The sequence below is a fragment of the Plasmopara halstedii genome, assembly GCF_900000015.1.
Source record: "Plasmopara halstedii genome assembly, contig: Scaffold_194, whole genome shotgun sequence".
Classification (NCBI taxonomy): domain Eukaryota; phylum Oomycota; class Peronosporomycetes; order Peronosporales; family Peronosporaceae; genus Plasmopara; species Plasmopara halstedii.
In genome coordinates this window covers 240,022-252,616 of record NW_020187115.1, presented here as the reverse complement: position 1 = coordinate 252,616, position 12,595 = coordinate 240,022, and the positions used below count along the sequence as shown (strand labels likewise).

Genomic DNA, 12,595 nt, shown 5'->3' with positions numbered 1-12,595 from the left:
GCCGAGACATCCAATAGGCAACGCAGACTGTGGAATGGCTTGGTGCATTAAAGCTTATATTTGACGCTTCAAGCACCAGCCATTAACGTTAGCTTCCGTTCGTGGGCTGCATAAGTGGGGTGAGGAAGTGTATAGTCCCGGTAGTCCCTCAGGCTGCACTTCTTCAGGTCGTCTGGACGCTCAAGACTCCAACGAAGCAGTACTTGATGCAGATACACTCGCGTCGTGTCGACGCTCCACAAATCAATATATATGCAACATTGTAAGCGCCTGCGCATTATAATGCCGCCCATCGCCGAAGATTTTGACTCGCTTTCGCCTTCTGCCAGTCAGGTCGCGCTTCCGGTAATGGTGGCGTCGCATGCGAGTATTTGCGTTTGCGTTCATGATGGCTGCTGCGCAATCAAGTCAGAACAGCATATTTTCTTCGACTGCTCACGCGCGTCACGGCTTTGGAGCGAGGTCTTGCGACTCGTTTCTCCCTACTTTGCTGCGCGGCCGACGTGGCTTAACATCGCGTTTGGATGGAAGCTGCGAAGGCTTGCGAAGATGTTGTCAGCGATGTATGGCACGTTTTCCGAGCAGTGCCTGGAAAGCATTAAGCCAAATCAAGGAAGGCCGGAAGAGTCGTCAGCTTTTGTAACACCGTGCGAAAATCATCGATTGTGCTTCCCTTGAGTAAGCGCCATTGGAAGTATCGAAGGTGTGCAAAATATGACATGACGATCACCTTGATCGCGGCAAGCGCTCGTGTAGGCTGTCTGCCGTTGAATAGACACCGATTGCGGTCGGATCAAAGAAAGTAAAGTGTCATCACTAATTTGCGGAAGCTGCATAATATTATGTTTTACAGAATTGCATCGCGAAAATAGGGGGTATTGAATTTGACAGGTTATTGGAAAAGCTCTTTTAGCCACGCGTCATTCATCATTTTTCTGGCCCTGCCCAAGTGACTCCAGCGCAGTATGAAAGCACCTTAGTATCCCGCCGCCTCCCAGACCCACTCTCCCTGTGCGACCTTTGCCGTCCAGAAGTCTACATCTACTCTGCGAACTAAATTGTCTCCGGGTACACCCGAACGGGGGACAAGAGACATGAGCCCTGAGCAGAGTAAGACTTACGTCCGGTTAAGGACAGTGAGGGATAAGCGATGTTGTCTGATGGAGGTGGAGCGACGCACCCGCGCCCGACCAGCTTAGCCTTTCCAGAAAAGGTGACCACAACACTTTTGTCAAAAATGCACCCGGCTGGCCAACGTGACAACGCGATAAACACGGCAAGAGCACGGATGATGATCAAGATAGATTCAAGCTTTTCAAGCCTTTCTGAAGACGCCTTCTTACCGACTAAACCCCCTTAAATTGACGTCAGCACTTGACTCACTGTGTTCTTTTTGACCGTCCGTATGCAATAGAGAGAGTGAAGATACGACCAAGAGTTAGTGAAGATACGAAAAAGAGTTAGTAAAGATACTCAGAAACGAGTGAGTAAAAACTTACTCGGTAGATGTTGGGTATAAAGAATGTGATAGGTAATTTACTTATTGTTGAGCAAGCTTTCTGAGTAAGGTAGAAGTGTTTCCACTCATTATTTGCTTTTGAGTATTGGACTTTACCCCTCCAATTTCGACTTGAAATTTGGCTCAGTGGTTTGCAGTGATGGCTCGATTCTACTGAGCGAGGACTCGCGTTCCACAACGGAAGTAGTTAGGAAGCGGTTACTTGGTGTTTGGGCTCACCACCATGAGTCACGTCCCCCGACCGATCTTTTGATCTTTTGATCTTTTGATCTTTTGATTTTTGATCATAAGATTTCAAGGTGATGTTATCAAACCTTGTTATTTTCACGTAAGATTGGATTGTATAATGAAGTTGATACTGTATAGTGTATATTATCAGCTAGCTTTAATTAAGAAGTCATCGAATCTATAAATTATAATACAGACAAACTTTAAGCCCAGCTACACGACCGCTACCGGGCACTTAATCGCACGATGAGTATACAAACAAAACATTTGTTAAGCATCAAGACATCATCTCAATAGCACTTATACATGCGTTGATACAAGCAGTAATGTCAGTACAATCAGGCGTATCAATGCTAAGCTGCTTCTCGAAGCGATCATCATTTTTACTTACATAACAGCCACTTCTCACAGCAACACGAAAATCTTTCACATTGTGATAAAAAAACTACGTTTAACAGCAATGAAGGATACATCACACTAATTTAAGCATCCGACTACTAGAAGTCTTATTTGCATACGGTAAGTAGAGTCCGCACATAAGTGCATTTTACTCAATTGCACAGAATTGTGATGTACGTTACACCCTTTCCCCACTGTGTTTCGTCTCACTGGAATCTGCACAAATTTTGTCTTCTGAAAAATGGACGCTCAACAAGCATCCACTGGGCCTCGCGTCTCTCTCCACTTCTTCCACCCTACAATGCCTGCTCCTAATGGCATATATTTTCATCGAATGTCCTCTCCCCCCTCTCCCCCACACACCTTCTTGGCGCTCAGCAAGCCTAAAAACGCGGATCTAGGTGGCAATTTATTCACCAATGACAATGGTGGTAGCGACACTCCGCGTCCTGATCTTGCATATCCAACCGAACTGAGGACGCTCCGCCGTTCTTCTACCTGGTTCACAGCCACGAATGCGTTTATTTTAAGCACACGAGTCGCAACGACTATAGCTGACTCGATTACGCCGTGATTATAAATTATATATATCTGGTGTTGCTTGTTGCGCAGTGGCATATTTATCAAATGCATATGCGTGCTGGCTTTCCATTACGACAGAAAGTGATATAAGCGCACAAATTATCGCTCAACGATTAGAGTAAATACTCACACGGCTAAGGGTAGCAGTGGTCGAGTAAATCCAACCCCCCCCGTAAAACAAACTAATGTTGGTCATATAACCGACGCGTACTACACAATTCGCATTAGCCGAGAAGGCCACGTCACCTTGCTTGTCTAACCGCTTTTCAAGCCAGCATCAGTAAGGTAGACTTAAGAGCAGTGCGTGGTTTAATGCTCGACTTTGCGTTTTCGAAAGCACGAGATGCCATCAGGACACCTCAATTCTTCAATTTTTGCATCTAGTGGCTTCTTTATCTCCTGTAACGCGGCTACCGACCCAACCTCGAACTTGCAACGAGATAATGTCCTACTCAGCATTGAGAAGTGGGCTGCAATGGGCGACCATGAACTTTATCTCGATGAGATCAGCATTGGGGATACACCAAGTCATTAGCGTCAACGGCGACGTGGCAATGCTATTATAGCAAAATTTTTAATCCTACATGGGTACTTGGAGTGATTGTATTCCTTTCACTTCGATAGATGTTTGTCGCAGCCCTGTCGAATTTGCTGCTCCGCTAACCTCTCCACGACATCTCTTGGCATCGAGTCGTGGCGGCGAAGGACTACTCTCCCGCGGCCGGTTACCATGAAACAAATCGGATAGGATGTCACGTCGGCTCACTTCGAGGGTCACGGGGTGCGGTTGATACTGAGATAGACCAGATATCGAATACGCCTTCTTGAGGCGCATCCGTAGTGGACCAGCGCAGCAACTGTGTTGTCATGCATCTTTCACATAGGAAGATTTGATTTAAAAATTCACGATATAAGAAATCCACAGCGGCCGCGTTCATACGTTTCAATTAGAAGCGGGACCTAGAGCCGCTACAAGTAACTACTCGCCTAGGTTGCTCCATTATTTTGTGAGAAACATATATTTTGATTGATTGTTTGTTTTCGCAAATGCAAGCCATACTTTTCCTTGACCTGCGGCTGTAGCCACGTGTTTTACGAACTTCTCCCTTATGGAAATTCTTGCAAGTATCGATACTTCTATACTTCTGAGCTCTGTACAGATTCACAACGTTGTAATTTAAATAGTGTGGTATCGTATTCTTTTAAATTGTACATAATTGCAAAATGTATGCACACAATAGAATAGTATATTACCCTCACCCTTCCTTACCAATACATAACCATACTGAGTCTCACACTTCTTTTGTCATTTTTAAACCCCTTTGGCAGCAGTGAGCGCTTAAACGTTCTACAGTACCTGCTCCTTAGGGTACATTGTATCATGGGTTCTACCCTCATATTGCTCAACAGGCCTTTGAAAAAGATGCTGTTCTTGCGGCCGAAATGCTAAACACGGTTTTTCAATCGGCGGTGAGACCGCGAGATTTTTCGATGATTTGTACGGACGTGAAAATTCTGAAGGTCACCCCCGTCCTCACAGTGCGACAAACGGTGCAGCCCTTACCCGTGAGAAGACGCTTGCTGCAATACCCATTCTATTTGTTGCAACAACTCGCCCTGAAGCTGACAACAAGCTGGATATGGCGCAAGTTCATCACCGACTCTTGCCATTTTCACCACATAGTGACTATTTTTTCGACAGCCAGAAGTTGCTCACTTCGCTCGGGTTTCTGACACGCATATGCTTGCAAGCCTCCCTATTACATGGCGAGTAAAACGAGTGGTAGAATTTTACTCCCACACGCTTTTTGCCTCCAAAATTGCTTCCTCATTGAAAGTACCGCCTGTGCTTGTTTCCGCCAGCCCACTTAATCCTTGATACGAGACTGGACCACCCCTTGCTCATCTATCACCTCCGATGGGATACGACCTTTTCACGGATAGCTTTCGTAATCTTTCTCGGTTGTGACGGCACGTCGCTTCTGTCTAATCGTCTCAGCGTGTGGCTCAAACCAAAACGAGGTAGCAGTTGGAAGTGCTCCTTGATCCCCTCATCAAGCTGTGTGACTAAAGACGGCCACTGCACGGATCGTTATCCGACAGAGTGGTCTTTAACAAGTCATGGTAGTAATAAATGTTGTCGAGAGCAGCCTGGCCGATCTTCACCGGTAACGGTGTCACTTACAGCTGCGTGATATATCAATCAATTTGCTCAAAGGTCTCCAAGGACCACAATGCCGGTTATACCAAACGCGTCTTGGGATAGATCCATACTTATCGACTACCAGTATTCTGCTGGAATGGCAGACATATATGAGTACTTCCCATTCGTCCCATTCTGAAAGGTATGAGCCACCAAGCGAAAGCAATACTAATTTTTTTTTTTCGCATGTATTCTTCGTTTTACGTTGTGTAATCAAAGAGAGCAAATGTTCCTTGTTCAGTTTAAATGTTTTTATCATGACGTATCATCGCAACGTGAGATTAATGGGATCAGTGTTGTGATACAGCAAGCCTTAGCCTGAAAGATATCGCGCAAAATGTGTTTAGAACGCTTTCATAAAGCAGCATCTGTACTACAAATGTCTTGCGCTCCAATCTTTTTAGTAACAGCATATGTACCTATCGCATCAAATGATACCACCACCATAATTACAGGAGACACTTTAACGTTGGGGGTGGCTCAAAAGCGTATTCGCCACCACATGAGGCCAACCAAGCATATACCTTACCTCAGAAGTATAAGTAGGAAAGATGGAGAAGCATTATGCCATTGGGGGGGACGATATCGCTGTTCGCAACGACGCAAGATTTGTAGAAATCACGAATGGCTTGGGGTCAAGAGGATACGATGTAACCTGTCGAAGGTCTACTGTTTTGGAAATAGGTTTTTGCCGCAAGCAGTATTGTTTTTGTTTGAAGCTTTGAGCAATAAGCTAGCGGAACTCGGAGGCAATCCGCGGTCATGGTCATCAGCATGTAGAATGACGCAGCATGTTGCAAAGGCTGTAGAGTCACAGATGACGTGGTATGTTCAATTGAGACTTGGAATAGACAAAATTGGGACATGCGTGGGAGCTTCTTCACAGCTTTCAAGATGTGAAAGGAAGCCTCACGCCTCTTCTACCACATCCCAACGCTTTTTGAAATTCTTGTTGGGAAGAATGGTAAGGGGTCGTGCCATGTCAACATAGCTGAATGTACTGGCAAGCTAAGAAAGAGGCTCTGGACATCCTTAAATAACCCATATTTTTGCGAGATCTTGCCGTGGCCCTGCCTCCCGATTAAGCCATTCAAATAAAATTTTGTCTAACCAAAAACACATTTATCGAGGTTCGAGAAATTATGGCCAGAATAGAATTTTTATAATTAGGATGCCGTCTGATCCTCTATGTCTCCAGGAAATTTAAGGTCGCTTTTGCAATAGATAGTCCAGGTGGCATCACCAGCGACTCCCTGATAATACCCCGAAGTACTCACCTTGATGTGAGAGGTATTGCTGTTTCTCATCAAAAGCTGTTAACTTTTATTAACTAGGACGAGGTCACTAAACATAATGCAGCCAAATGCGATTTTCTGCGGCATTCTGTGTGATTTTCTGCGGCATTCTGCATTTAGAATATTATAAGAACACACGATTTGCTGCATTTTGTTAGACCTTCTGATTAAAACTTCCAGCAATATCATTGCCCATTAATTTGAGCTAATCTAATGTCATGAATCCAAGCTATAGCAGATTCGTGCCCGATCAGTGAGGACTTATAAATTCGGATAGTGATTAGTTTTTGACTCACTAAAGAAAGTGTGCAGCTCTTAATTCTAACGACATTTAGTTGATTTATGGCTCATGGCGAGTATGTCACGCCATACTCACAATGGAATCGTATCTTAAATCAAGGTCTAGCTCTTCACAGTTTAATACACGACCAGAGCTAGCAGATTTCAGAAAAAATGCAGAGCAACAACTCGCAATATATTAAATATATATAGCGCCTTGAGGCAGCTATCGTATCTATGTTCGGCACTTGCAATGTCTGTATGCAGCGCTTATTACTTTGTTGTTTTACATGTCGAGCTTGGTTTGGCACAAAAGAACTAAGGTATTTTCCATCAGGTTTTCTAGCGCCCCAAGGTTGTTTTCGCAAGAACTTTATCGATCGCTTCTGCGAATAATAGTGTAATCTATAATGGAACTATAACATTGTTTATATCCCGTTAACCCCTGAGAGAGAGGAGCATGTACCTGTGAAATCAGGTACAGCATTAGGCTTTACTTAGAGAGCAGCCGATGCTTTCTTTTCTGCGAGCGCAAAACTCGCTTGATGTGCGCGCACACCTCCATTTGGTATCGAATCTTTGCGTAAGGAGACGAACGGCAAGTGGCAAGCGATTCATAAAAAAGTTAAATTTAGCCACCTTTCGGCGCAAGCGCCGATTCTGAGAAATAAACGCCTTGTCGATTAAAATAATTCCGCTACTTGCGAAAGCCATTAGGCCCTCACTGCAGTATGTACGTCGAAGGAATGCTTTGGGACTGTCTAGCACGACAGAGTCATTTCCATTGTATGTTCTTAGTCTATTGCATGAGGCTGTGGCATATGTGCTTCAAGGAATTTGTCAAATATTTCGTCATTTGAGCGGGGCAAAAGATTCGTACCAAAGTCTGTCTTCTATTCAGGTTTAATCGTTCTTATCGATATCAAGTACTGCAAATGATGAATCATCATATTATAGGGTGCTGATGCTCCCAACCACTGTGGATCCAGCTGAAGCAAAACTCGTGAGGAGAGGCAAATGCATGTTCAAAAGGCGCTTCCAGATCTGGCTTGGGGCACTCCATCACAAATGTCGAAAGAAGGTGTCGCTACGCGGCGGGATTTTCTGATTTGTCATATCGATCTTATCAATAATAACGAAGAATTCATTGGTTTAGAGTAATCACATTGATGTATGTGATTAATACGCTTGCAGATCAGAACGTGTATCTTGCTGGCCCGAGACCCAGTTCATCAGTTACGGTTGTGGATCGACTGAAAATACATTGTTAGAGTTTTCAAAATCAAAGAATTAAAAAATATAATGGGAATTACGAACAGCAAGTTTATATAATTCTTCCACAACCAGCAAGGACTTCTTTTTTGAGCAAGATGTGAAAACACCCATATCTTCGTCACCAACAAAGACCTTCTTATCGTTGGTCTCAGTGGCCGCGTCTGGCTTGGAGACCCATCGAGTCATAAACTTGCCAAAGTAATGTTGAGGTGAGAAATCAGTGCTCGTACATATTTCACTAAGAGTACACTGTATTTTTATATAGCGTCTCTTTGACATCTTTCCTATTGATGGGAAGGTGTAACGTGATATGACGAGATACATATTGTACTTCTGTTCCTATGATCTAGAGCAAACTGCAGAAGTACAACGTAAAAATAACATAAAAGTGGTACTATGATAATGTGAGGTACCTGGGATAGAAAGGTCGCTAGCTTCACGTAACGCGCTATAAAGAGTCACTTATTACCAATATATATATATATGTATCCAACAAAAGGTTAGTTATATTACAACATGTTTCGATCAGGCCATTTGTAAAAAAGGTACTCAAAAGGCGTTTGATTTGGCTTCTTGAGGATATTATACACGGTGCGAGGCGCGCGGCGACCTCAGTATCTCTGTTCACAATTATCATAAATTTCACAGCCGTCTGAATTAAACCACATTCTCTGTGAGAATCGCAAATGAAATGCTCACATATCCGCCCTCAATTATACACGACACACTTTCTGAATTAATGCCTTCCGCCAATCCTGAGTGTTTGGCAAATTAATAAGCCTGGCCTCAGAAGCGGTTGCTGCTTACCATTCAGCTCTTGTTAAGCATTAAATTAGAGGAATGCCAGTAATATCCGAGTAAGACGTCTCTAAGAGCGCCAGTGCTAGACTTTTTACCGTTCAGAACTAATTAATTTGTAGCTTTTTGCGTCTTGTATGAAAAGAAATTTTATGCATACAACGCGATGGGATTCAACTCTGCTCTATACAAAAAAAGCGCGTCGATCGCAAGAATTGGCACTAACTTACTATACCTCCGTACACATGGTATTTTCATCGTGGATACTTCTAAAGTTCCAGATGCCACCAGTGTTTTCATCGCCTAATCGAGATTTACGCTCGCGGTCAAAAGATTGAGCCGTACCTAGATGCTATAGAAAACTGATGGGTTATGAGAACAAGAAGGAATCTAACAGATGAGATGTCGATTGCCTCTCTTCCGTAAACGGTCAGAGTCACCATTTCATGGAGTCATCGTACATGTACGTTTCGCACCAAGACCTTCCGGAATACTGGCTGCGTAGTGACTTTTGCATCGGTCCATTTTACACTTGGGTTATTGAGAAAAGCCTAGAGGCTTGAATGAATTGCCACGAATAAGGGCGCCAACTCAATGTAAAAAAAACGTCCATGAGATACGCTAACAATCTTACGTTAAGAACTACAAACGTTTACCCAATTGTTTAAATTGACTTGTCCATAGTGCAGCGAGGCTGCCGTTGCTCTTTGCTTAGAGGAAGCTTACTTAGGATCGCCGGCCATTCTATACCAGAACAAGTACGAGTGTAGCGGATCGCAATCCTTTACTTCCAAGAGTTCCCAAAACCTTAGCCTAGGCAAACACACTCTTTTATTCAAAATGTGACCTGTATTTATCTTTTTATTTGCGGCAGAGCCCCCTATGTCTTAAACTAAACATTTTTCTGCTTAAAAAGCAAAATGTAATTGTATGCATAACTTCTGGCGATCCCGCCACGTAGTGGCTTCTTGTTACGGTGTTTACACACCATAATGTCATTACACCGACTTGAGAAACCACACCTTTTTACAGTTACACCATCTTGTGTGACGCGCCCTTTATACCAGAGCACGTGTTACCCCAATACACTCTCCCTCATCAACACAGTGAATACCCACAATACACATATACATGTCGCCTCGTACAAGGCTCGCGTGTCTTAGACACCGTTATATCCCTAGGACCATCTTCACGCATTCTCTGCTCGATTAACCCTGTGTAATTGATATGAGAAAGATCAAGCTTCGTTGGTTTCGAGGGTTTCCGCCGGCAGAGCCCTTCTGCAAGCGATGCCCTCGGCAACCTGGCGCCACATACCACGCCTGCCATGAGTGACGGATTTCCTCGTCGAGAATTCGAAGAAAGTTGACTACTCCTTTCACATGATGTGGAAAAAAAGACGGCGAGGTGCTCCAGCGGCGCGACGTGAGCCCTGCTCGAGCCTTGCAGATATCTTGTCCGTTTCCCGATTTTTCGACTATCAGGGAAGGTGGTATTATCACCAACCGCCTCGACGAGGCACAAGAGCATCAGTTAAAAGCTGATCACAGGGCGGCTCTTCCACGTTCGGTCCTACCCTCGTGTGGAATACAGCTTCCGCTTCGCGGATCCCGCAAGTGAAGTAAATGACACGATCACTCGACCGTTAGGCGTCTACGAAGTCGGGCCCCCGGCCACTACACAAGCTGAGCTGAACCAGCGAAAAGCTCTCTGAGCTCGCTTCCTGGTACCTCGAGGAATTTTAATGGATAAGTTCTGCACTCGACATTGCGCTCAAAGAGGAGGCGCTTCTGTACCCGCAATGTGGAAAATTCTCGTGGTGCTTGCCCATGGTGAAAACGCTGCAGATGATGAGGAGCTCTTTGAGCGATGGGTGCAGCGGCACCGTAAACTTTCCTCGTTATCTAACTTACAATAGAGCCACAAGAAAGTGGACATGCGCGTCAAGCGCCATCTTAATTTTGAGTTTGCCAAACTCAAGGCGCAACGCAGACTTCCTTCATATTGTAGCCCATTGACACATGGAATTATCCATCCCGCGAGCTCTGTGGTTTCTCACACGTATTAGTCTACGACCACAGCAGCTCAGGGTCATAGCTTGAGCTTGACTCTTAGCCCTCCGGCTTTCCGGGCTACTGCCCAGATGCGCGGGATGCACGACGACGCGGAGCGTCATGATCCTTCTGATCATGAGCGTCCACGACGTCTGGGCGGTCTTGCCGAAGTGGAACCTCAAACCACCACGAGATCTCGGTGTTGGGGTATCCCCGCAACTTTACAGGATATTGGATTGATCCTGTTGACGACGCCGACCCACAAGGCGTTCCACGTGGTATTGGACGTCACCATTTCATTGGGAGGAATCTGCGGCGGACAATGAAAATTTGGTCGATCGCAATCCGGTGACTCGCGATGCTCATCGAGTGTTGAAGGATATAGTCCGTCGTCATGTGCATTCCGCCGAGCATATAAACGAGGTCGCCTTCCGCTATGCGGAAGACCTCGAGAGCCTGGAGCACTTTGAGCACCGACTGCCTCACGTTGAGGCCTATTGCGCCCTATCGAAGTGACTTCTAGCCGTCGAGCAGACGGATGCAACACTTCGTGCGACGGTGAAGCGCCTGATGCCATTGGAAACGGAAATTGTTGCACTCCATGCTCAAACCCAGTCGCTGGTTTAGCTTCTGTGTGGTTGAGCGTATGTGGGTGCCACTTCGACGCCAACGTTTAAGCCGTACTGGGTCCTTCTCGGAATGTTTAGAGTATACGCAAGGCCCCGCTTTACCATAACCTTTAGAGGTCAGATTAACCTGGACGGAGCTTCGTCTTTAAGAGAGCAGAAACTGCATGTGTAGCAAGGGTTTTAGCATTTTATAAAACTAGGTCTCCGATTTCAATGTTTTCAACAATTCCTCTACTTTCTCCCTCTGCAATTTTTTTCGCTGCCTGTTTTGGCTTTCAGCCATCGCATCGCAAACGGGTTGTAAGACACTCAGTCTGGTAGACAGGAAGTCATCGACCTCTTTACGCACAGTTAGTGGGCTGACGTCAGCTAGCCGCTCGGCTTTTCTTTACCCACCAAGGCCTGAGCCATGGTATTGCGGCAGCGAGTAGCGAGGGTTAACAAGCATGTTCACGTAGAATGACGTGTAGCTGGTAGACGAAGGCATTGCATTATTCAGAGCAAATTCTACAAGTGGCAGTATGGCGCTCCAGGGCTTCGTCCTTTCAGCGCAGCCGCTACGAAGAACGTCTTCAACGACGCGATTCACGCGCTCAGTTTGACCATCAGTCTGCGGATAGTTCGCTTTTGAGTTAGTCAACTTGGTGCTTAGCACCCTGAAGATTGCCAACCAGAACTTCCCAGGAAATCGTGGGTCTCTGACAGGGACAAACGACTTTGCGAGTCCATGTTGTCGAAAGATACAATCTTCAAAAAGCGTCGCTGTACCCACACCGTCGATGGTGTCCGGTAATGCCGCAATATGAGTCATCTTGTTTGAACGGTTCACAAAAACCGCCACACCCGTGTTGCGCGCCGTGTCCTTCGGCAGGTCAAACACAGAGTCCAAACTCATGGACTGCCAATATCCGGAGGGTACCGGTAAGCTGGCCAGCGGCACCGCCGGAGAGGGTTTCACCCTCTGACACGTCTCACACGTGCGCACATATGTGCTCGTCCATTTGTACAGCTTGAGCCACCAGTAGTGGCGACTCACCTAGCTGTACGTTTTTTCACAGCCGAGATGACAACTGAGTGGATTGTCGTGGGCCTCGTAGAGGATACGGTATTTCAATTCTTCCTTATGAGGAATCACAACTTGCGGCACATCCATCGATTCGGTGCTAAAATACAGCGACCCGTTATTCAACGAATATCGGTGTGACTTTTTTTTTTGCGCAATCGCGCCGACAATTACATGACCAAGTTAACAGACCCCTGGCTCTTGAGATCCTGTAGCAGCGCTCCACACATACCATCACCCGCGTATGCGACGCGGATCAAATCCGTCATTA

At 45.5% G+C, this 12,595-nt stretch overlaps 2 protein-coding genes across 2 annotated transcripts; both read right to left on the bottom strand.

Moving 5' to 3' along the window:
- Positions 1-3,234: 3,234 nt before the first annotated feature.
- On the bottom strand, positions 3,235-3,563 carry PHALS_02458 (uncharacterized protein; the record flags this gene model as incomplete). The annotated part of the gene is made up of 2 exons (XM_024720045.1): positions 3,235-3,285; positions 3,345-3,563. 2 exons carry the CDS (start codon positions 3,561-3,563, stop codon positions 3,235-3,237), a joined length of 270 nt encoding a protein of 89 aa, XP_024572738.1.
- A 4,178-nt stretch (positions 3,564-7,741) lies between these two features.
- PHALS_02457 (uncharacterized protein) lies at positions 7,742-7,966 on the bottom strand (the record flags this gene model as incomplete). The annotated part of the gene is made up of 2 exons (XM_024720034.1): positions 7,742-7,758; positions 7,819-7,966. 2 exons carry the CDS (start codon positions 7,964-7,966, stop codon positions 7,742-7,744), a joined length of 165 nt encoding a protein of 54 aa, XP_024572737.1.
- Positions 7,967-12,595: the final 4,629 nt, after the last annotated feature.